At 42.5% G+C, this 26,251-nt stretch overlaps 2 protein-coding genes across 3 annotated transcripts in view; both read left to right on the top strand.

Annotated features, from left to right (window-relative positions):
* CNDP1 (carnosine dipeptidase 1) overlaps positions 1-6,361 on the top strand; it is a 28,913-nt gene extending 22,552 nt beyond the window's left edge. Inside the window, exons 7-11 of the mRNA XM_058557307.1 lie at positions 953-1,113; positions 2,190-2,363; positions 3,745-3,877; positions 5,973-6,120; positions 6,295-6,361. Of these exons, the coding sequence (XP_058413290.1) occupies positions 953-1,113; positions 2,190-2,363; positions 3,745-3,877; positions 5,973-6,120; positions 6,295-6,361 (683 nt within the window). The remainder of the gene's footprint in view (positions 1-952; positions 1,114-2,189; positions 2,364-3,744; positions 3,878-5,972; positions 6,121-6,294) is intronic.
* A 15,005-nt stretch (positions 6,362-21,366) lies between these two features.
* Positions 21,367-26,251, top strand: part of ZNF407 (zinc finger protein 407) — a 450,319-nt gene continuing 445,434 nt past the window's right edge. For both annotated transcript variants that reach the window (XM_058557310.1, XM_058557311.1), the window contains exon 1: positions 21,367-21,854. The gene's annotated coding sequence lies outside the window, so the exon portion shown is untranslated. The remainder of the gene's footprint in view (positions 21,855-26,251) is intronic.

Here is a 26,251-nt window from a genome sequence, read left to right on the forward strand (position 1 = left end):
TGGGCCGAAGAAGGACAAGCTGGAGTGCCACTGGGCCAAAGAAGCTGGAACTGGAGTGTGCTGGGCTGAAGTTGCTGGCGCCAAGTCGGCTGGAGCCTGAGCACAGGCCAAGCTGAGGCAGCTCCTTCCACTTACTCTGGAGATTCCAGCACCTCCATCCTCAGGTGTACGGCTGCCTGGGTGCCTCAGACGTCCCCTGTGTCGTGTGAATAGCTTCTGTTGGAATATAAATGTCCTTTTTGTTGTGTCTTAGAGGGGGAGAGTTCAATGGGAGAAGCTCACTCCGCCAGGATGCTGACGTCACTCTTTTTTTTCTTTTCCTGAAGAAGATCAGCCCTGTGCTAACATCTGCCAATCCTCCTCTTTTTTTGCTGAAGAAGACTGGCCCTGGGCTAACATCCATGCCAATCTTCCTTCACTTTACATGGGACACTGCCACAGCATAGCTTGCCAAGTGGTGCGTCGGTGCGCACCCGGGATCTGAATCAGTGAACCCTGGGCTGCTGCAGCGGAGCACATGCACTTAACTACTTGTGCCACTGGGCCATCCCCTAAAATTTTTTTATAATGAACATGTATTCGTTTTTAACTCAGGATAAGAGAAAACTAAAAAACCAAACCTGGTTTATGATATAAAGGTAGAGTTGAGAACTTGAATGTAATGCAGGTAAATCACACTCAGTGTAATTTACTACAGACCCATGTGTTTTTATCCCTCCATTGACAAGGTGGACGTTCAAGTGGGTCCAACTCATGCTGAGTCTAGCTGGTGACCAGATACTTCCACTGACCATCACCTCTGGGATGTGAGTTGCTCCAGTGGCTCAACCATGGGGACCAAGGCCCATCACAAGGCCTGCTACAACCCCAAGAGAGTCTCCTATGGTCATTGATACTGGTGTCAGCACACTGGTAACTCCGCCTGGCTTTGTTTCTTGTGTGTATCCTGTAGGTAGCCTTGTAGACTCATCAGGTCATATTCTGATCCCTGGAATCTATGACCACGTGGCTCCTCTTACAGAAGAGGAAAAAGAAATGTATGAAGCCATTGATCTGGACCTAGAAGAATACCAGAATACCAGCCAGGTTAAGAAATTTCTGTTTGACACCAAGGTATGGCCACAAGTTGATTATTAATCTGAGCTGGGAATGACGATAATAAATCATATTTTCCCAAGGCCTAATTTACTGTGTCCTGCTAATCTGTACATCTTAGAACTGAAAGCAGATGTTAATTCTGGGGCATATTTTCACTTTTATGGCCACTTCCCTGTGGTCTAGATCAACCAGACCTTTATCTGGGGTCCTGCAGGCACTGGCCTCAGGTACCTGACCATGAAGCAATTTCTCATTTCACAGATATGCTTTTCTAAATCAGTTTATTAGACTCAATCCCATGCCAGCCTTCAGCGAGGGAGCTGGCCTTCCTATCTGTTTAAATTGAGAATAGTCTGGGATTGTTCCAGCTTCAAGACCTCTAATTGTTCATTTTTCTAGAGAAAACCAAGAGCCTTAGGGGCTAATCTGTAAATTGCTACATCGCTGCCTCAGTGTAGTAAGTAGACCCAGAGCCAAAAGTGTTTGTGAATGGCAAATTTAGATTTTTCCCTTTTCCCTTCTCCTTCTCCTTCTTTTGAAAACACTCGTCTGCTAACCTGTTTGGTAGCTATGGCTGGTTCCTGGGGGAACAGCCAAGAGAGGGAGAATCATGCAGAAGAGAGTGGTGGAGTTTATTATTAAGTATAACTCTTCCCCAGACTAGCCCTATGGTGGCCATAACAAGAGAGAAAACTGGCTCAAACATCTGCAGAGTTCTTTGAAGCCTTCCGAAAAATAAAATGCATTTAGCACACAAGTTATCATTGCAATGACTGGGATAGAAATTTATAATTGAACCCAAGTTTCTGAAAGGGCCCCTTTGCCATCTATTAACTGCAAACTTGAGAGCTCGGTGATGAGGGGCCCTTGCCAATAGGAACAGCTTGGACAGGCGAAGGCAGCAGAGGATCTAGTGTCCTGAGGGAAAAGTCCACTTGTACTATTTGTCCAGCCATATCTAAGTGAGGTGATAATTAACTTGTCATTAACAGTGTCCCAGATGTATAGAAATTGGTGATACAAGCAATATAATTCAACTAAGCTTTAATTAAATGTGCTTTCATATAATAAAATACTTTTATTTAATTTAGGAGGAAATTCTAATGCACCTATGGAGGTACCCATCTCTCTCTATTCACGGGATTGAGGGTGCGTTTGATGAGCCTGGAGCTAAAACAGTCATACCTGGCCGAGTTATAGGAAAGTTTTCAATCCGTCTAGTCCCTCACATGAATACGTCTGTGGTGGAAAAGCAGGTAACAGACGTGCATTGCTCCTCTGCCCAGCAGTACCATTCCTGAGCACCACGTGCCACGTGCCAGAGAGCAGTTCAGCTGTTCGCACTGCCGTATAATTTTTTTTCCAATACAAAAGGGACTGGAACAAATGTCAAGAAACCAATATAACTTTTGTTCGGTAAAAATATCTCCTCAATTATATGCAATTACAGTCGTCAGATAAATAACCATTTGGAGTTGGAGTGATGGGAAATTTTTAAAAATTAAATGGTGGATATAAAGGCAAGATTGGTTTTACACACAGATGGAGAAGCTAACTGCCTATGGCTGGACTGAGTCAGAAAATCCCCAGCCCCCATCATTAGTTTGCCCATGAAGTCTGAAATCAACACCCTGAAAGCAGCCATTTTAGTGAAAACGTTCGTATCTGGAAGGAGTTGTACGTCTAATGTATCAACCTATCATCAGTTTCCCTCAAGTTTAACAGAAAGTAGACTCAGAATAAGTGGGCTCAAGACATACCTCCTCCCACCCTCTCCGTCCATGGTCCTCTTTTATTGTCTTAGCACTAATCACATTCTAGAAGGCCCTCCCTCCTCTATCCATCCCTCCGTTTTTTTCTTTCCATCTTTCCTCCCTCCCTCCCTTTCTGGATAGACTGTTCCTCTTTCTCACAGCCTACACTTTCCCCAAGCGCAGGACCTTCTTCATCTTGCTCACAGCTATGTCTCAGAACCTAGAACAGTTCCTGCCACATGACATGTGTACAATAAATGTTTGTTGAAGGAATGAATGGAAGGACTATTTCAGAGTATGGAGTTTTTCTCGAGACAGTTTCCACAGTAGCAACTGGAATGGAGCCCAGGGGAAGGAGGACACTGACAACGAGCTTCCTTCACAGCAATTGCTCCCACTTGTCAGAAATTTCCAAATGCATAATGTTCCCAAAATATTCATTAAGGTGCTGATAAGTCCAAAGAGAGGGATATTGAGATTGAGAAGTTTTACTTGCATTGTGTTTCATAATTACTTCACAACATTCATCATATTCATATTACTCATAATATCATTCAAGGTTTCAGAATTACCCAAATTCATAATAACCCAGCATTAACAGTCAGACATTGTGATCAGGATGGGGTGGGGGCTGGACTGAGGATTGGAAGGTCTAGGGAGAGGAGGGGAGTGACAGCAAGTGTTTCTCCCACTGGGTGAAGCTCTCAGTCCTGGAGACTGCTCACTCCTTATCCTCCCTCTGGAAGAATTAAGGTAAAATCAGAATGCTTGAATGTGTCAGGTTGGAATTTCAATCAGTTTCTTGATAAAAGGCTAGAATATATTCATTGTATGAGAGAGTAACTTGAAATTTTCTCTTACAACTGAAAATGTTACCTTTTAGGTGAAGCAGCATCTTGAATACATATTTTCCAAAAGAAATAGTTCCAACCAGATGGCTGTTTCTATGGCACTAGGACTACACCCATGGATCGCAAATATTAAAGATGATCAGTATCTTGCAGCAAAAAGAGCCATCAAAACAGGTTAGACTTATGCTATTTCAATTGCCAGTTTACACTGGGATCAAGGGGTGGTGGCTGGTGGGGCCGTGGATAAAGCAGACACGTTTAAAACTTCCGTATGGACTCTCCTTTTATACACGCTGCATTACTGAGGGTAAACGATGTTGCTGAGGGCTCTTGTTACACACTATCTCATGAATCCTCCCAACAGCCTTCCCCAGTGTACAAATTAAGGTGTGAAGAGATTAAATAATTTGCTGAAGGGCACCCAGCTAGAAGTGGCAAAGCCGGTGTTCAAATCCACGTTCTGGAGACCTGAATTTGGGGCAAAATGATGGACTTGGAAACCCCCTGACCCTTCTGCTACAAAACTCATGGAAATGATGGCCAACATATAAAAACTTTTAAAAGCGCAGCTGAACTTGCTTGAAAATAAAGGAAATGCTCTGGAGTTAAACATGAAGAAGCTAAAATTTAGTGAGTGAGCAAGCTGGCACCGGGCTGCCCTGGGGGGACTTGCTCTTTCCGGTCACAGAGGTCTGGGTTTAATGGCCCCCAGACTTCCTTAGAGCACTAGTTCTCTATCTCTATCAGTACAAGGGACACATATATCAAAAATGAGAGGACAAGTCCAAGACTTAGAGCCATACTTCCCTATGTATTCATCCCCACTGCCCCCAATTGTAGCAGTATTTTATCAGTAAAATTTGGGAGTGAAGAAAAGAGGAAGAGTTAGGAAGGTAAATGGAATGCTGGCTGAAGAGAGATGTGTGATTGAAATGTCAAGTTCAACAGTAAAGAACTGAAATACAGGAAAATGCAGGAGTTCATAAGGCATGTTTTGGTCTATTTGTGTGCTAAACCAGTTCTGCTGACAAAGCACAGTCATGCGTTATGTAACAACTTTTTCGTCAACAACGGAGTGCATATACATTGGTGGTCCCATAAGATTAGTACCATAGAACCTAGGTATGTAGTAGGCTGTACCACCTAGGTTTGTGTAAGTACACTCTATGATGTTTGCACAACAAGGATCTCACCTAATGATGCATTTCTCAGAACGTATCCCGTCGTTAAGCAATGCATGACTGTACCTTATCTTTATTCACATTCACACCCTGATCTGTGGATACAGAAGACGTGGCATGTTCTCTTTTGTGTCTTCGTTTTATTTTTCATTCCCACTCCATCTCTGGCAACTTGTCCTCTAGCCTAGAAGGTTTGAACTCATCTCTTTCTAGACCCTAGGATATCCATTAAAACTACTTCATGGGATACCTTGAAAGTTGAGTACAAACACTGCAACATTCAGGTGATAGATGAGTACAGCTATTTATTTGTATATTGGTTACAAAAGAAACACCAAACACTGAAGTCCCACTTTCCTAATATTTAATTCATGAAGCGACCATAAAAGTAGGTAGGTACATCTTTTTGTGGTACTCTGGCCAAAAACACATGACCTCTTCTGATCATGAGAAGACGTCAGACAAACCCAAATTGAGGGATGTTTTACAAAACAACTGATCAGTACTCTTCAGGAGGGTCAAGTTCATGAAAGACAAGAAAAGACTGAGAAACAGTCACAGGCAAGAGGAGACTAAGGAGTAATGACAAAATGCAGTGTGGGGTTCTGGATTGGATCCTGGTACAGCAGAAGAGAAAGAGTGAAATTCAAATAAGGTCTGAGTCTAGTCAATAATAGTATTCCAATGTTAACTTCCTATTCTTGAAAGCTGTACAATAGTTATATAAGATGTTAACATTAGGGAAAGTAGAGCAAGAAATACAGGAGAATTCTCTCTGTACTATTTGTGCAACTTTTCTGTAAGTCTAAAATTAGTTTAAAATAAAAATTTTATTTAAAAATATTTTTTAAAAGCAGATAATACTAAATAAGGCAACCACGGTTTTCTTCTTGACTGTATTGACTATTTTAGAATATAAATTGCCTGATATCAAGAAGCTTACTTATCCCAGGCACCAAATTTAATGGTAAAAAAAAAAAGAAGAAAAAGAAGAAAAAAGAAAGATAAAGCAAACACTACATTTGAGGATATTACTGGGGGTAGTCTTGTCATTATTTTATTCAATGCCTTCTTTTCCTGTGTTTCAGTATTTGGGACAGAGCCAGATATGATCCGGGATGGATCAACCATACCAATTGCCAATATATTCCAGGATGTTATCCAAAAGAGTGTGATGATGCTCCCGCTGGGTGCTGTTGATGATGGAGAACACGCACAGAATGAGAAAATCAACAGGTTAGTGGATTCCTGGGGGAGCACAAACCTCAGGGTCTCCACATCTGTAACCTTCTGACATGCTACGTTCTTGAGATTGAATTTATATCATCAAATCTTCCTGTTTAAATTGTAGACTTTTCCTGCATCATTTGAATGGAAATAACAGTTTCTTTTTATTTCTTCTTTTGTTAGGTGGAACTACATAGAGGGATCCAAATTATTTGCTGCCTTTTTCCTAGAGATGGCTAAGCTGCATTAACAATGAGAGGAACCTTGCAGCTTAGATCTGACCTACCGACAAATCCCCTCTCCCACACCCATGAACAGGAATAGAATCTAAATATCCAGAGAATTTCAGTCCAGTAAATAATATTTTCCCTCTTTAACATGTCTTTGGACATTTGGACCAGTAATAAAATATTTGAAAGATACAGACATTGGAAACAGTTTAATGTCCCCGTCTCACGTCTCTCTCAAGTCCCAGCTACCTTCAACAACTTGATTTCCTCAAGTCCTGCTGCAGTAGTCCCTAGACTGGACTCACTCTGCCCTCCCAGCACAGGGACAGTTTTTTGATTGGACTCTCCCCCTGCCATTTGATTGGCGTAATTGCTCCAGTTTGCTTTCTAGGTCCTGAAGTGCTCACGACACACGATCATTCCACCCACTGGCTGTCAGTACACCCTTGTCACCCTGGCTTTCACCACACGTTCCTTTTATCTTATTAATAAAAACTTTGGTCTCCACCACTGACTACCATGATTTCCCTGTGGGTTCATTTTCAGGGGAGTTACTAAAGCATGATACCATATTAACCTCTTGTTTCCCCTTCATTTATTTTTCTTGCTTCTTGAAAAGTTCTGAAACGGAAATGATCAATATTCATATCCTTATGCCATTTGGGATTCCTGATGCAAAGATGAGTATTTTTTTATTCCAAGCCTCTTTACCTTTGCTGTGATGGATGCCAACACACCACCCCTCCAGCATCCTGTTCTTTCTTGCTGCCCCATCAGTAAAGGCCCACTCTCTCCCTCCAACATCTGCGCACATGTAAATTTGCCACAGCAGAATCTGTCCTGATAGAATTTCTCTCACCCCGTTGGAATTTTACTCAATGACTACATCTAAATTGCTCAAAGCTTTTAATAGCATCAGTTTTAGATAGAGAACTAATCAACCCTGACATCAGTAACACATTCTAAATTTAAAGCCATCAGCTCAGGCTGCATTCATTAATCATTCTAGTTAACCATCTTGTTTGGCTTGATTGGATTCGATGGTGTAAACAAATAATCAAAAGAATGTAATTTTCTTACAGTTGAGTGTCTGTAAACAAATCAATCTTTATGAATTCACTATTTAAATAACATTAATGGAGAAGAAGTTAAGGGTTTATTAAAAATGTTTCTCTTATGATTCCAAATAAAAACAAAGTGTAACACATTCCATCTCTTTGTGCGTTCTTGAAATGTCGGTTTTAAAACTTGCCGCACCACGTCTAAAATGGCCTGACCCCGGGGCCGGCTTATCCCGACTCTTGTCACAGAAATGGGACCCACCTGAGGCCTCAGCCTCCCTGAGGTATCCGTAAGGATCCACTTCTTCTCTGATGCTGGAGAGCCTCAAGTCCTGTTTGTTGAATATTGGCGGGTGTTTGGTATTCTTTGCTATTTAAACATAGTCCGTGCTCGCCAGATTACATTGAATCTTGTGATGTTTCAGATTCCACGGGACCTACCTGATGTATTTGGCAGAGTACCCAAGGACTAACTGTGCGAGAGGTTTATGATGCCAATCTCTATTTGAAAAATGATGTTCATATTAGTCAATTAACAAAAGCTGGTTGTAAAATATATTGTAACCATTTCTGAGCAATGGAACATCAGTTTTACCAAGTGACTCAACAATAAGATGTATTTGTTGATCTTCGTTTCTGCAGAATCTCTGAGACCTGTAGTGTCTCAGTTAATTAATCAGCTGCCACCAGGCAAGAAGGGTAGGAGGACGAATGAGGTCGTTGAAACTAGGAGATTCCAACCCCGGGATGCCTGAGGCCAGAGCTGCTGTTTTCTACTTCTCAGGGTCATGAAGGGTCTCCCCAGCTCTCATTGGTGGGTCTGAATTTTCCACCCAGCCCTGAGCCATGTGGCTACCTGGGTCCTGCTGTGCTTCGGGGGCCAGATAGGAAGTACTTTCCAGGTTGGTTACATTCAGAGGGATGCGAGAAACCTACCCAGTTATTAGCCAGGAGACCAATTAACCGGTGAGATTGGAGATAGAGAAATTTAAGTATTTGCTTTAAAAAAATTTTTTTTTTTTTTTAAGAATTTTATTTATTTTTTTTTTCCCCCAAAGCCTCAGTAGACAGTTGTATGTCATAGCTGCACATCATTCTAGTTGCTGTACGTGGGACACGGCCTCAGCATGGCCGGGGAAACGGTAGCGTTGGTGCGAACCCGGGATGTGAACCCAGGCCGCCAGCAGCGGAGCACACGCACTTAACCACTAAGCCACGGGGCCAGCCCTGCTTTAAAAAATTTTATCAAACAAATACACGCACATGGATAAAATGACCACCCAGTATACTTGGGGGTACATTGTGACACATCCATCAGGAGGGGACTTCACTGTATTGAAGGAGGGCAATGTATCAGGTGTGGGGTTATGACTGTCAATTGGATTTGGTAGATGCTGTCATGGAAGATTATGAGGACTGGGAATGTTTTTGGTTTTATGTTGTATTCATAAAAATAAACCTTGGTGGCCAGCCCGGTGGTTAAGTTCCCACTTTGGTGGCCCGGGGTTTGCAGGTTTGGATCCCAGGTGTGGACCTACGCACCGCTCATCAAGCCATGCTGAGGTGGCATCCCACATAGAGCAACTAGAAGGATGCACAACTATGACATACGACCATCTACTAGGGTAATGGGGAGAAAAATGGAAAAAAAAGGAGGAAGATTGGCAACAGATGTTAGCTCAGGGCCAATCTTCCACAGTAAATAAATAAATAAAATAAACCTTATGTGAGTGCTTGCTGGACAGTGAGAGCTCTGCGGTGACACACGTTTTCTGCACTTGCAGCTGGAGGAGGGCAGTGGGCCACAGACACACAGAGAACCTGCTCTGGGCCTCTTCTCACTCCACTAGCTCATTCCAGTGCATCCCTCCCTTGGCCTCTGTGTTAGCCACGGCAGCCCAGCCCCCTCTTCTGAGAATCGGACCCCCGATCCTCCTGCATATTTCATATCTGAAACTCAACTCGTCCAAAATGGAAACTTTCATCCATCCTCTCAAACCTGTTTCACCTCAGGTGTTCCCTGCCTTGGTAAATGGATCATTGGAATCCTGAATCTTCTTTGACACTTCCCTCTCTTTCAAATTCAATTCAATAGCAAGACCAGTCAACTCCATTACTCAAAAGCCACCACTTCCTTCCATTTCCACTGTCCCCACCCATAGCCTGTAAGCCAAATCCTCTATAACTTTTACTGGGTTATTGCAAAAGCGCCTACCTTGTCTCTGCTTACATGGCAGCCCTCCCCAATGTATGTGTCACACTGCAGCCTGCATGTCCCGTTTCTCCTGCTTAAAATCCTACAGCAGCCGTACGGTCTTAGGATAAAGTCCAACATCACAATAGGGTCTACAAGTCCGGCCCACTCTCAGCTCTGCTTGCTCCTCTGGCCTCACTACGTATGTCCCAACAACCCCATCCTTCTAAGCTTCTGGTTTCTCAAACAGAGATCTCGCCTGCCCCAGAGGCTTCTCTGAGTCCCTCCCCATCCCTGGAACACTACCTGCCCTCTTGGTCTGGCTAGCCTCCCCACCACCCCAGACTCCACGTTATTCTTCAGATCTCAGCTTAGTTGTACTTTTTCAGGATTACCCCTGAGTGAGTTAGGTGTCCCTTTTCACCAACACAGTCTCCATAGTTAAGTTGTAGTGTTTATTCTAATTGCATGTAAGAACATATTTGTACGAATAAGAAATTACAAGCTCCCCTGCTAGATTGTGAATCCCTTGAGTGCAGAGACTATGTCTGTTTTGTTTATTGTGGTGTCTCCAAAGTTCCAGGCATGTTGTATGCTTTCAGGAAACATTTATATGATAAATTAATGGAGACCTCAAGACTTGTGTGATCCATCTCCACGCTGCCATGCATTTCCATAACTTGTGTACATCTATCTCTCCCCTAGTGAACTTTAAGCTCCATAACACCAGATTCCATTTCCAACTAGTCTCTGTATTTAAGGGGCCCAGTTTAGTGCACTGCATACAGTAGGTGCTCAATATTGCTTGCTAAAATCTTCCTTTTGACTCTGCAGCTGCATTTTTGGGGTGTCCCCCGCCAGGCCTGCTGTCCCCTGCCTGGACTTCTCTATGCTTCACATCATTCCTAGTCAAAACCACTTTGAGAGCAGCTAGTACTGGGAAAAAGGCACATAGAACAAGTCACGCTGAGGTGCCACTGACTGACAACAGCTCCTGTGGATCCTCCCAGCAGCACTTGTGTCGTCACGGGGGTCATCCCTTAATTCAGAGGCCACAAACCAGCAGCCTATGAGTCTCATAGGCTCCCTTCCCTCTGTTTCACGTGCTCTTCACAACGTCCTAAGCACTTCTGAATGGGATGTCAGCATTTCAAAATCGGCAGACTTCATACAAATGATTTCTCTTGAGCAATTGCAAGATTGGGCAACAGTGATCTGTTCCAGCAGGGTGACGACCTGCTGAGCTGAGAGGCTGTGCTAAGCACAGTGCCTGGTCCATAATATGCGCTCAACAAACTTCTTGGAGGTGGAATAAGAAAGAAGTTTATGAAAGAAGGAGACAACACTCTTTTATTCGGCTTCTCACTTCTACTCACAGCTACTTTCACTTAAAAAACAAGTCCCCTAACAAATACCATTTTATAATAGGGCCAAATGACTTTTAAATACTATACTATTCTAAATATCTAGTTTTAAATGTATTCAGTATTATCTAGCTATTATTTTTAAATGTTATTTTTCAATTCAAGTTTGAATATTAATTGAACATGTAATAGCTAAAGAATTAAATAATGATTTGAGGTCTTGATTATATAAGATGAAATAAAATATTTGTTTCTGTGATAATGTACCTACGCTTAGCTCTAGCACAGTTATCTATCTATAATACCACTGCCTTTCGTGACAACCAGTACAACTTAAACCAAGGCCTAATACTTGCACATGTGATTTCTGTTCTTCCACCGACCAACCCTGTTAACATCTACATTCTATTTTGTAGATCACTTGACAAGTAAGAAAGATAATCTTCCTCTTTACTATGTTGAAAAGAACTTTCCTCTTTAGGAAGCAAGGTCTGGGAGGCAGAGGCTGGGTTGGATAAATTCTATACTTTGCTCAGCTGTCCAAAGGCTCAACAATTGATGCAACACAAAGACAGGAACACAGCGGATTTTCTGAAGCAAAGTGATGTGTTTTTTTTTTTCCAGCACGATGTGGAGGAGAATGGATGGGAGGTGTAATGACTACAACTTCTTACCAGTCATGTTAAGTAAGTAAACGTTTCTGAGCTTTTTCAGTTTGGGTAGATTGAAGAGAAAAAAATTGTTATTACATGGAAAAATTTTATTTAAAAACATTATTCTAGTGTCATTTCTTACTCAAAATGAAAAAAAGTGTCAGAGAAATTATGCCTTTGACTATAACAGAAAATGTGAAGTTTTAAATCATCTCACCTCCCTCACTGAAATTCATCAAAACAGTATTCCAAGAGAACTTAGATTTAAAATTTTTGTGTGGGTGGTTAAGTGTTCATAGCATGTTCTCACTGCTATTGTAGGTAGGCATATGAATGTAATGGCAGAAAATGTTAATTTAAAGGAAATTATAACTTTAAATAACACTGTTAAAGTAAATTAGTCATGAAAAACGATTAGTCACCACAATGACCAACATTTGCATTAAAATTTTAAATAATTATAATCAAATAAAGGAGGCTATCTAAACTTTATTTAAAACCCCACTTGAAGAACCAGAAGGCAGAGTTCAGGTTTACTACATCAGTGCAAAGTGAGGGAAGGGAGGTTTTGCAAAGGAGAGAGAGTCACAGAGAGGAAGAAGACAATTCTGCATACTCTGCCTAAATCTCTGGATAACCTCTGAACTATGCAGGTGTGAGGCAGATTCAAGTCTCCCAGCTAAGGCAGAGGGAACTGAATGAGATTTCACTTCCTACACTGACAAGAGAGACAAAGTATGGAGTACGAATACAGCCAAAATAACTGCCTATTAAAACAATAACAACAACCACCTCTTCAAAGGAACATAACCGAATTCAGAATCTCCACATTATATTACTCAAATGTCTAGGACACAACTCAAAATTACTAGATATTTAATAAAGAGGAAAACATGACTCATAATCAAGAGAAAAGTAATGAGTAACCTCAAGATGATTCATATGATGGAATTAGCAGACAAAATGTTAAAGCAGCTATTATAAATTTGCTCAAAGACATAAAGGAAAATATGCCTTTAATAAGTGAACAAATAGAAAATCTCATCAGAGAAATAGAAATTACAAAACAGAATCAAATAGAAATTTTAGAACTGAAATATACAAAATCTGAAATAAGAAAAAAAATCACTAGCTGCTTTTAACAGGTGATTGGAGATGACAGAAGAAAGAATCAGGGAACAGAGAAGATAGATCAATAGAAATTATCCAATCTGAAGGTCTGAGAGACAAAAAGAATGAAAACAAAACAAAAAAGGACAGAACCTCAGTAAGCTGTGTACAATATCAAGAGGTATAATATGTATTTAATTGGAGTTCAAGAGAAAAGGGAGAGAATGGGGAAGAAAAATATTTGGAGAAATAATAGCGGCCCCAACTTTTTCAAACTTGGTGAAATACATAAATTTACAGATATTAAAAGCTCAGAAAACCCCAAGCAGAATAAATATGAAGAAAATCATGCTTAGGCTTATCATAATCAAACTGATGAAAGCCTAAAATAAAGAGAAAAATTTGAAAATAGCCAGAGAAAAATGACTAATTACATAGAGGGAAACATAAAAGGGAGGAAATATCGGAACGACCTGTGCTCATCAGAAACGAATGGAAGCCAGAAAACATGGCAAGACATCATCTTTAAGAAACATCTCTTGTGGGCAGCAGATGGGGCTAAGATATTCTTTTTAATCCATTCTGGCAAGCTCTTCCTATTAAATGGAGTATGTAGTCCTTAACATTTAATGAAACTATTAATATAGTTGGATTAAGGTCTCTCACTTTACTATTTGTTTTCTATGCTTCATCTATAACTTTCATCATAACCCCTTTTGGAAATTCTTTAAATTATGTAATAATATAAAGGAGAACAAGATAAAAAATGAGTGCAAAAATATGAATCGTTGTTAGTGCCATAGAATTGATTCCAACTTCTAGCGACCATGTGTATAGCAGAGTGGAATCCTGCCTGATCTTTCTGTGCCATCCTCTCACCTTCTGGAGCTGTGTCAGACAATGCTCTGCTGCTATTCATTGGGTTTTTCATGGCCAACTTTTTTGGAAGTGGCTGGCCAAGTCCTTCTACCTAGTCCGTCTTGGTCTGGAAGCTCCGTTGAAACCTGCCCACCATGGGTGACTGCTGGTATTAGAAATACTGGTGGCATAGATTTCAGCATCACAGTAACATGCAGCCGCCACAGTACGACAACTGGCAGGTGGGTGGTGTGATTCCCTAACCAGGGAATGAACCCAGGCCACGGCGGCGAGAGTGCCAAATCTTAACCACCAGGCCACCACGACTGGCTAAAATATATATATATATATATATATATGAATAAGGTCTGATCACTATATAAGAGCTTTGTGTCAGTGTTAATTTCTTGATTTTGATAATTACACTGTATTCCTATCTAAGAGACTACCATGTTCTTAGGACACAAACGCTGACATATGTCGGGGTAAAATGGCATCATATTTGCGATCTATTTTCAAATAGTTCAGGAAAAATATGCATAAAACAATAAAGCAACTATGGTAAAATGTTGACAGCTATAGAATCTAGCTAGAGAAGATATGGCAGTTCTTCGTACTTTTCTTTCATTTTTTATTGTGTCTGAAATTGTTTCACAATAAAAAATTATAAAGCAAGAATATGTCAGAAATTAAATGTTCTCTAAATTCTAGTTGAGCATGAATGATTAGCTTGTAAGAAGAAAATGAAGTCTACTATTCCTCCATTTTTTTCCTAATTAGGGAAAACACACCACCACAAAGTCAAAACTGCTTCTGCATCTGTACGATGTTTAGTGTGGGCTATGTGAGAGAGGTGAAAGGGAAATGCAACAGTAGTTAACCCAAGGCAGCACTCTGGAGTTAGGGGACCAATTAGGAGTGAGAGTGTACACTGGAAGGTATTATTCACTGCTCTGGGCCTTGAAGAGAAAATTCTGGCTTGCGTTCCTGCCTAAAGAAGCAACATAACACAGTGCGGTGGTTCCTAAACTTTGCTCCACATAAGAATCACCTGGGGATCTTTAAAAAGTACTGATGCCTGGGTTCCTCTCCTCCTGCCGCCAACCTTCTAATTTAATTGCGAGGGGGTGTGATCTCAGCAGTGGGATTTTAAAAAAGTCCAGCAACTTGGAAACCACTGTGTAGTGGTAAAAGTATGTTGAATGGCTTCCAGTTCCAATCCAGACTCCAGATTTTGCCAGTTGAATAATCTTGGGCAAGATATGTCATCTCTCTGAGGCCTGGTTTCCTTAGCTGTAAAGAAGAAATGAGAACATTTTTATTGCAGGTTGTTGGCAGCAAAGTGACAATATATGTAAAGCACTTAGAATCATGCCTAACACATAGTAGACACTCAACAGACGCTATTATTCGCTTTTGTTATTTTAATATTCTAACATTTCTTCCATTTATAAATGAGAGAGAAGTCTACAAATCATCATTTCTTAAAGAGGAACATTAGGAATCAACTTGTGCTGCTGGGGTACATATGCCACAGTTCCAAATTGGGATTCTCCTTGCTCTTCAGCTGATGTTTCTTGCTAGGAAATATCCAGTTATTGGAAGATGAGGCCTCCTGGCAGTGAGGACAGAGGTCATGATGCCTCCTCGCTTAGTACTATTACATCTTAAATCTCCATGGAGAATGCTGAATGTCTCATTGTCTCTGCACTTCCTTCTACCACATTGATTGAATATATTAAAATTAGGTAAGAAGAGGGAGCCGGCCTCGTGGCTTAGCAGTTAAGTGAGCGCACTCTGCTGCTGGTGGCCCGGGGTTTGGATCCCGGGCGTGCACCGACGCACCGCTTGTCAGGTCATGCTGAGGCGGCGTTCCACATACAGCAACTAGAAGGATGTGCAACTATGACACAACTATCTACTGGGGCTTTGGGGTGCAAAAGGGAAAAAAAGGAAGAGGATTGGCAATAGATGTTAGCTCAGGGCCAGTCTTCCTCAGCAAAAAGAGGAGGATTGCCATGGATGTTAGCTCAGGGCTGATCTTCCTCACACACACAATAAATAAATAAAATAAAATAAAATTAGGTAAGAAGAAATCAATCATATTCTGTTTTGATTCTTATTTAAGCTATTGGCTTCCTACCCACCATCTCTTTTCCCCTTTCTTCCTAATTCTTATTTTGTTCATGTATCCACCCCTTTCCCACTCAGCCAAGTGGTACAGGGAAAGCTGACACCTCACCAAGATCCAGGAAGGCCCTAGAGGTCTAAAGGCTTAGGATGGGCATGTGAGCCAATTCTGGCGGTGAGTTGTGGTTTCATTTTGCTGCTGGGGGCTTTTGGGAAAACTTTATTCTCTCCTAAGGAAAAAAATCTTAGGAAAATGAGCTCTCTTTTCTTCTTGGGACATTTTTTCTGTCCAGACGTGATGACTGGAATCACTTTACCCTGAAGTTGAATCTCCCATTCAGAATCGAAGAGCAGAGAGATGAAAAAAGTCTAGGTTCTTGGTACCAACATTCAGCTACTGAATCAATCAGTGAAGGCTCCTCTACCTCCTCCAAGTTTTGTGAGCCTATAAACTTTTTCATGGATTAAGTGAGTGGTGGTTTATATGTATCATCTGTGCTAAAAGCCTCCCACACAAATGCTTTGTGTGTGTGTGTGTTATACTGCAACTGTTTCACCATTTTACCATTTTCAAAGCAGTGATACATTTTCAATTTGTATAACTTTCTATAGTTTTTTTTTACATTAGTGATCTTGTTATTTACAAAGTCTTTGAAGTAGATATTATCATAATTTACCATTCTCATTTTACTGATAAGAAAACTGAGGTTCAGAAAGTTTAGGTAACACAATAGCAGTAAATGATAGAACTACAAACTGTTTATTTGATTCACAGTCTGGTGGTTTTTTCTGTAGAGAGTCATTAATGCCCTTCACCAGATGTTTCCATTTCTCGCCGGCACAGGCCAGGATGAACTTCTCACCCCTCTGAAGTTAGGTGTGGCCATGTGAGTTGCCTCGGCCAATGAAACGTGAACAGATGAGAAGTATTTTACTTCTGTGCTGAAGCTTTCAGAACTAGCACGAGATTGTGTCCTTTCTCCCTCTGACCTAGAAAGTGGAGGTTCCACGAGCCTGGGTCCCGCAGAGGGGAGTAGGGGAGTGTAGTGTCCAGCAATATTGTGATGGACTTGAGGAGGGAATAAGAATAAACGTTTGCTGTTGTAAACCACTGAGATCTGGGATGGTTGTTAGCACAGCGTACGTAGCTTAGTCTTTCCTGACTGGTGCATTCAGAGTTAAAGAGGCTGTACCACTTCGTTTTTAAATCACAAGAGTTTAATTCCGTTCCTGTTAGATACCTCCATTCTAAATTTTTCTCTTAGCGAGTTTTGTCAATTTTATGCAGGAATAGCAAATTAATGAGCTAATTAGACACAAAACATATAGTTCCCATTAAAACAGGTTTTATATTTAGGCTAACTAAACTGTAACTCCTGACAGGCCTCTTTGATATGAGACAAAGATTTATATCCAATGTTTGTCAACATTCTCTGTGTTCGAAAATGCTGCTTTGATGTGGAGAAGATGATGATGGGGTGAAGTTCTAGCACCTTGTCTGTGCAGCGTCTCCCTCCGCCCAGCGAGCCTCTTTACTGGGACTACATCCAGGCCACAGGGCCAGACTAGCAGGAGCAGTGTGTGTGTGTGAGAATAAGTTTGGGACGTCAGAGAGAGGTAAATAGTAACCAAAGTCACCGAGTATAGGCAGAACTACAGAACGTGACATCACTTCTTTGAGCTTCATTTCTCTCATCTGTAAAATGGAAATAATATCCCTATTTAGAGAGGTTATAAGGTTTGCAGCATAATGCCTGGCGTTTATAGAACAGTTGGTATATTTTAATTTCTTTTGTACAGTCTCCTTTTAATTTTTAACCTGCTATTATAAAAGTGTTTACTATTCACTATCTAATGGAAATCACATATACCTAGAAAAAGATGTAAATCTATCAACTGCTTTATTTCCTCAAATGTGACGAGCATACGTTTTTTTACTCAGGAAGTTTGAAAACCTCTGCTCTGAGTTTTTCCTTTGCTTAGACTGCAGCTGTGGTAGCTTTGGTAATAATACTTCTGTATCATTTAAGTTGCTTCATGGGGCAAAGAAAACTGACTTAAACAATAAAAGGACTTGTTCCTGTCTAACGCAAGTGGCAAGTTCCAAGCAGGGCTGGCTTTGCCTGAGGCTTAAACCAGGCTATCACCAGGAGCTCTATGCCTTCGCCAGGCGTCTGTGTAGCTATTCACATCAAACGCGACTCAGTTGGAGGAAACCTTGCTCTGAATTTGCCCCTTAGAATAAAAAAATTAGTCCTTAATCAGATGAACGGAGGCTTCCAACTGGAAATGAGGGGTATTTGGGTTGTCGGCGAGACAGCACCCTTATTTTTTGTGTGTGTGTGTGTGAGGAAGATCAGCCCTGAGCTAACATCCATGCTAATCCTCCTCTTTTTGCTGAGGAAGACCAGCTCTGAGCTAACATCCACTGCCGATCCTCGTCCTGTTTTTTCCCCCAAAGCCCCAGTAGGTAGTTGTATGTCATAGTTGCACATCCTTTTAGTTGCTGTATGTGGGACACGGCCTCAGCATGGCCAGAGAAGCGGTTCATCGGTGCGCGCCGGGATCCAAACCTGGGCCGCCAGTAGCAGAGCGTGCGAACTTAACCGCTAAGCCATGGGGTCGGCTGAGACAGCACCCTTATAATTGACAGCTGAGTTGGCCCTGCTGATTGAACAGTAATGACTGTTCCATTATTCTATTTACTTTTGTTAAACATGAGCAGATTAAAACTAGACACAATGAAGGCAATAACATATCAATTTGTATTAGGAAATTTGAGTTCATTATAATGCTTGAGTACACTTTTTTATGATAGAAATATTATGATAAATTCTGAAAATCTAAATGGTTTAAACCATCTCTTCCACCTACTGTGTGCCATTGTCCTCATTTTTCTTTAAAATTCCATTAGGTTCCTTTGCCCCAAAGGTAAGTAACACATATTCATTGGCTACTTCTCCCTTACTGGAATTGTCAATGGGCAGGGCCACTGCTGAAAAGAAAGCACCAAAGAGTGGGAGAGGCCATGAGTAATACACATGTGGAGTACACCCCAATAAATCCACACACTTGAATGGACAGTATTTGAATTTCAAAACTATGCAATTTTTTTTAGATTAATTTGTGGCAGAGAAAGAACTATAACCTAGATGTTCTTATCCTGTGGCACAGAGAGATTTGAAGATAATCCTCAAATCAATGGTGCCCCTCCCCACCCCCTTGCTAATGCTCCAACTCTGGTTCAGGAGTGCTGTGGAAACATTTACGAGGACAGATTATTGCATGTAAAAATATAATGTAAAAAGTAATTCACATTAATCAGAAAAAAATCCTCATCTCTTGGAGCAGCCTAAGATAGCGGGGAAATGCATTAGCTAAAAGCGTAAGGATAGTGCTTTGAGAAAACTTGTCTACAATATTAAGAAACATCAGTTCCATCGAGAGTAGAGTTTGAAGACAAGGGGTTGGGAAGCTCCATTTCAGAGGAAAGTGATGGGAATGGGAGCTCCAACACTGGCAGAGGGTCCACTGCTCTACCCAATCAATGGAAGGGATAAAATCTCTGAGCAAACTAACCTATGGGCTCCATGACTTTCCCAGAAACACTCTATAATTGGCTTGTCTGCATCTCAGCCCAAAAAAGCTGCTTGGTCGCCCACCCTGGGGTCTCCATCCCTCCAAATGCTAGACAAGAGTTAGATGTGTCAGTCTACTCTGGTTTTAGAGCAACCTTGTAAAAATAAATTAAAATTTTGTCCTGTGGTTACATAACGGTGTGGGGAGAAATAATTCTTAGAGAAGTCCCAAGGTTATATATATGTACAAATTATATATAAATTATATAAATAAATAACCTTGGGGCTTCTTTATATATAAATTTTCCTAATGAGACACACAAAAACATAATTTTTTTCCTATCTTCTTGGGTTTTTCTAGAGCATTGCATGACACATATTAAGTGCTAAATAAACCATAGCTATCATCGTTAGTATTATCTAATGGAACAAAGTCCTTCAATGAGAGTAACAGTATTAGACACCATTACTATGATATAGGATTTTACAACCTCTTCTATGAATAGAAGTTCAAAAGAAAAGAACTCCTAAATGACATATTTTATGTATGAGGAAAATGAGGTCAAATTGACTTTCTTAACCTCACATTATGATGTAAAGGTGCTGTTTCAGCAAACCAATGGATGATGGAACTGAAAAAATGAACTAAGATTTTATTTCACTGCTCAAAGAAGGAAGATGAGATGTAAACTAAATGCCCAAGGTAAGAAAGGTAGCAAGATCAACCACCCAAGACCCCCAGAACACCTAATCCTGACGGAGGACTGCGCTAGCTGCTGCTGTTGTCAAGAAATTGATCACCTTGTCATACGAGACTAGCACTGTTGATATAGATACTGAAAGATTGTGTTAATAAGTACTACATTTTCAAGTAAATTCTAAGTAAATTTCAAGCAAACTCTTTGATGACAGAATCTAGTTTTACTCATCTTTTACTCAACCAGGCACCAGTAAATGTTGGTCAATGGAATAAATCTAACACTGACAGGCTGGCCACCTGTTCTGAGGAAACTGTTTTCCATGTGCTTCTCTAGAACTTCTAATTAACTATTACTAAACTGAGTCACCATAGCCGACTGGAAAAGGTTGACTCTGGAGTTCAAAGGCGAGTTCCCCCTTTACTAGCTGTGTGATCTTGGAATGGTTATTTGACTCTTCTCAACTGCAATTTCCTACTGTGGAAGACAGACATAAGAATTCATATGGATTACAATGAGAATTCGACCAGATAACGTCTATGTAAAGTATTGTATAAAACAGTGTTAAAAATGTTATCACCTGAATATTCTGATTTTTTAAAATAGAATTGAGCTGGAATTGGCCTTAAGAGATGATCTGGTTTAGAAAGCCTATTATTAAGGCTACAGTTTTTAAATCCTACTTTATCTTTCTAAATACAAATCTGATTATTTAAGATTTCCCTATGCCTAAAGATAACGTCAAAACTCCCTGGCAAGTCCTATCTTCACAGTCTGACCCCAAGTGGGATACCGCTGCCCATCTGTATACACATTGTCTTTGTCATTGCACTTTTCAAGTGGTGGTCTTCCTTCCCAGATTGCGAGTTTTCAAAGACAGGGTTCTGAACTTGGGGTCCGCGGATGCGCCCGTGTAAGAGGCGGGAGAGACTGTGACTGCTGTGCCCCGGTCACGCCTTACTTTCTTCCTAACAAGCCTTGTGCTGTGCCGTTAACGTTTATGAAAAACAGTCCGTGCGGGAACGTTAAACACACCCAAGGCGTTTTCAGCCTTAGCTGACCAACAACTCCATTCAGCTTCTTCGCCTCCCCGTAGTATCAGAATTCGGCTCCTGGCTTCCTAGGGCCTGCGACTCCGAGGACCCCTGCTAGCAGTATCCAGAAGTCTTGCTCGTAACCCGGAGGCGCGCACGCGCCTGGCACAGCAGGAAAACCTCGCCCCGTTAGAGGAGGCCTCAGAGGCGCCGGGCACCACTCGGGCCCGGGGAGGCCGAGGCCGGCGGCCGCCCAGCAGGCCTCCGGCTCCCGCGCGGCCCGGGCGCGTCCGTTTCTCCCGCGCCGCCCTCGGGGTTCTTTATGGCGGGCGGGCAGGCGAAGGGGTGGGGTAAGGAGGGATGGCGACGGAGCAGGCGGGATCGGACGGGGGTACCCGCTCGGGGAGCCTCGGGAAGCCTCAGGTGGCCCTCCCGGTAGGACACCGCCAGCCTCCCAGCCTGACGCGCGTCTCCCCTTCGTTGGATTGACTCGTTCGGCTTCCCGTTTTCCTCTCGGGGAGGGTGGGACTTCCGGTTTAATCTCCGAGTGACTTCTGCCAACAGCTGATGGACTAAAAACAAGATGGCATACGGGTCCGCCGGCCATTCGGGGCAAAGAAGGGAACTCTACGTGGGTTTTACTAAACCAGTTCCGAGATGCTGTTTTTCGGTCGTGGGGTCCGGTGCTCGGTCCGCGACGGAGTCGTCCTGGCAGCCGCCGGAAGTTGCTCAAAGGAGAGACAGGAAGTCCCTCCCCTTCCTCCCAGAGGGAAGACGGTGAGCCGGAGGAGTCAGTCAGAGGGGCGAGCAGGAGCGATTCCGTCGGCAAACAGGTAAGTTATTCTCTGCCCGGGGCGGGGGGTTTGGAGGCGGGGACCGTCCAGCGTCAGCGCGAGGACTGGGGGCGGTGGCTTGAGGGCTCGGGCCCGGGCGGCTGGGCGCCGGCAGCCCCGCCAGGGCCCTTCGCTCTTCCTCCTCCCCCCTCCCCCCGCCTCCGCCCCTCCCCGCTCGCCGGTCCCTCCCGACGCCGCCCAGAGTCGCCGACACCCGCCCGCCGCCCGGGCGGCCTCGCCGCCGCCCGGCCCCCGCTCCCGCCCTCACCTGCTGGCTCCGCGGGCCGGGCTCACGAGCGCCCGGCGGGCCTCGGTTTCCCCGCGGGGCCGGGCTGTCAGCGCAGGAGCGGCGCCCCGGGCGCCCTACGCTCCCCTGCACGCAGTCGGGGCGCTTCCGACCGCCCTGCTTCTTGACTGGGACGCGCGCGCCCGGGCGCGGAGCTGCCCGGTGTCGGTTTATCGTCTGGGCGGTGGTTTCCTAGCCGCCGCCCACTCCCGGTCTCCCCCCGTGCACCGATGCGCCACTGCCACCCGCGCCTCCTTCCGTGGAGGACGCTGGGGCCCGAGAGCACCACGACTGGAAGTGGAGGGTCCTGGCCCCTCAGGGTTCAGCTGCTCTCAGCAACTGGAGGAGACCCCCGGTGGCTGCACACCGCTGTTTGCAGCAGCGGGATTTGTGCCTGTAGATACCCACCTCTTCCAGCGGGCGAGCACGTCCTGAGTGTGCGTGCCCGCTTTCTGGAGCTTAGTCTGGTGGAGGTGGGTGCCTGGAGCTGCTGACCCCTGTCGGTTGCCTTGAGTTTCGAATAGCCCATTTATTTCACTGGGGAGTTCTACGCTAGGACATCTTGGTAGGGTTGGCATCTGTGGACACACATGTAGGATTTCTTTATGTTATAGGTAGCCAGAGCCCGAATGGTGATTGAGTTATAACTTTACAGTCGGTGCCAGTGGAACTGGTTACAGTATGCACCTGGTTTGCGGTGAAGCGTTAGTCCAGTTGGAACACTGCATAGGGAAAGGCGCTAACGTATCTTAATTAGAACATCATTAGGAGAGCTCATTTGATATATACTCTGCATACTTCATTTAGCACGGCAACTTTGTAGAGTAGAAATTACTATCCGCTTTTTATAAACTGAGACCCAGATTAAATAATTTGACCAAAGTTAACGTCAGGATTCAGATCTCAAGTGTTTGTTATTCATTCTTTTTCAAGTTTGCTACATGCAAGATTACTAACTCCTACTGGCATGTCTGAAAAACAGTAAGGCAAGCCTTTCTGGTAGCTGATGTCTTGTGTGATGTGTAAGGCAGGTGTGATTATTACTGATAACACAGTTGCTACTGGTGCCTTTTATTTAAAAAACTGTTTATTTTGGAATAATTTCAGATTTACAGAAAAGCTGCAAGATAGGACAGAGAGTTCCACTGGTATTCAGCAAAGCAAAGTGGCTCCACTTCAACAAACGTTGGTTCCTGCTTCATGCCAGTCACTGTTCTAGGTGCTGGAGAGAGTAACACACTGCCCCAGATGATTTCAAGATCTGGTTGAGGAGAAAGATACATGAACAAATATAATACCTTTTGCTAAGTGCTAAAATGGAGATATGGGACCACAGAGGAAGTTATGTCTGACTACCTGGGAAGGGGTGGTGAGAGCTTGCAGGATATAGAATTTGAGTTAGATCTCAAGGATTAGTGGGTACTCGATTGATGGGACATTTCTCCCAACATTTATTCTAGGAGAACGCTCTAACCTTTTATAAAACAGACTCTTCTTATTTGATTCTCCTCTTTTGCTCTTTCTCACATCTCCTCTGAGAGGTTTGTATCTTAGGTTTCAGAGATTGTGAGAAGAATCCCAGTTTTTTATAAATACATGAATAGGAGATGAAATTAAGCTGTGTTTCTTATTAGTAATGGAAGTATCTAGATCTATACATTTTAAAATTCTTTGTTTCTCATTAAATACTTCTGTGGTCTGATCACACACGTTCTTTATGCGAGGATGGGAGCACAGTTCTGAACTATAGCCTGGTGTGTTAGATCCCCACACCAGAGGGGAACTTTGAGTGAGTGTCTGAGTCAGCTTGGGCTGCTATAACAAAATACCATAGCCCTGGGTGGCTGAAACAACAGGCATTTATTTTTCAGGTTCTGGAGTTTAAGTCCAAGATCAAGGTGCTGGATCCTGGTGAAGGCTCTTCTTTGCTTGCAAATGGCCACCTTCTTGCTGTGTCTTTACATGGCAGAGATGTAGAGAGAAGTCTGGTCTCTCTTCCTCCTCTTATAAGGACACTGATCCCATCTTGGGGACCCTACCGTCATGACCTTATCTAAACCTAATTACCTCCCGAAGACCCCACTTTCAAATACCGTCATGTTGGGGATTAGGGCTTCAACATAAGAATTTTGGGGGGTACGCAATTCAGTCTGTAGTCAATGGGTTTCTTGGAATTTTTGTTATTATGTGGAATTTCTCCTAAATAGACTTTATATAGAACTAAATAGGAAACTGTAAAATTAGCATTTATATGGCTTTTGCTAAAGCAAAGTAGTAAACACAGTTTTATTTAAAATAAGAAAAAATTATTTTAGATATGTTAAATATGATTCAGAGACCAGTTGATGAAGAAATTTTAATTGTTTCATTTTGATGAAAGAGAGAAATATGTGGTGAAATACTGTGGTGGTGTTTTCACTTTTAGGCCTTATACAAATGAATGCCTTCATAGTTGTCAAATTAGGATAGTCCTTAGACTGTGGCAGTGAGCTGTTCCAGTTCCCTCACTGTCTGACAAGGAGGCTGAGCCCCACAGAAGCTAAGTGACTAATCCCTTGTAGAGATTAGTGGCAGAGCAGGGATTGGAATCAGGCCTCCTGATTTATGGGCCAGTTTTTCTGCTGTTCCATCAGTGGTTCTGAAACTGAAGGTGCATCAGAGTCAGCTGGGGAGCTTGTGAAAACACAGATGCTGGGCTGAGTCTTTGATTCAGCAGGCCTGTGCTGGGACTGAGAATTTGCATTTTTGACAACTTCCTGGGTGATGTTAAAGATGCTGGCTCTGAGACCACACTTTGAGAAACCTGGCCTTACATGATGTTGCCTTTTTTTTTTTTTTTTTTTTTGTGAGGAAGATCAGCCCTGAACTAACATCTATTGCCAATCCTCCTCCTTTTTTTTTCCCCCCAAAGCCCCAGTAGATAGTTGTATGTCATAGCTGCACATCCTTCTAGTTGCTGTATGTGGGACGCGGCCTCAGCATGGCCGGAGAAGTGGTGCGTCTGTGCGCGCCCGGGATCCGAACCTGGGCCACCAGTAGCAGAGCTCGCACACTTAACTGCTAAGCCATGGGGCTGGCCCTGATGTTGCCTTTGATCTCTTGTAAGAGGAGAGTAAGTAAACCTCCATGGGTTTATCCCAGCCTAACCTTTCCCTGAGGAAAGAACTCAGAGAATCAAGTTCTTTAATTTTGTGTTATGAACAGTAATACACTAACAGCATAAAGATTAGATGGAAAAAAGTACTAGAAATGGAGTATTTCCTGGCGAGAGTCATTTTGGCATTTTCAAGGATAATTTTTGGAGATAACTCTAGAGGTCAGAACCACTCACTGTTGAAGGGGATACACTTGAGCTGTGAGGACCCTCAGTCTTAGCAGCAGTCGCACTGAAAAGGGTGTCCATATTGATTGCTAGATTACATAGGAGTGAAAAATTACTTCCAGTTTTGTTACTCTCTCTTATTTTGTGTACTAAAATGTTCTTTTGTTATATATCAAAATCTTATAAGGCCTCAGCACAGTGACATGCCCATAGTAGATGTTAAATAAATGTACATTGAATTGAATTAAAAAAGAGTAAGGGGGAAAATAAGGTAGGTTATTTATCTGGAGAGATTTTAGTGCCCTAGGAAACTTACTCTGCTCTCAAGATTATCCCAATCAAAGGTTTTTATCGAATAATTACAGTTTATTCCAGTTTAAGCCTTATTTGCAATTATTGGGTTTTTTTTAGAACAATTATTGGAAGAGGTAGTATATTTTTATGTTAGAGTTAATCAGTGATCCCCCCATACCTTTTTATCATTCATCTGAGATGATTTTTAAAAACTTTTTACTTTGAAATAATTTTATATTTTTATTTTAATATTTATTTATTTTAATATTTATTTTCATATTTAATTAATTAATTTATTTATTTTTGAGGAAGATCAGCCCTGAGCTAACATCCATGCTAATCCTCCTCTTTTTGCTGAGGAAGACCCGCCCTGAGCTAACATCTATTGCCAATCCTCCTCCTCTTTTTTTCCCCAAAGCCCCAGCAGATAATTGTATGTCATAGTTGCACATCCTTCTAGTTGCTATATGTGGGACGCGGCCTCAGCATGGCCGG

This window comes from Diceros bicornis, chromosome 16 (genome assembly GCF_020826845.1).
Source record: "Diceros bicornis minor isolate mBicDic1 chromosome 16, mDicBic1.mat.cur, whole genome shotgun sequence".
NCBI lineage: Eukaryota > Metazoa > Chordata > Mammalia > Perissodactyla > Rhinocerotidae > Diceros > Diceros bicornis.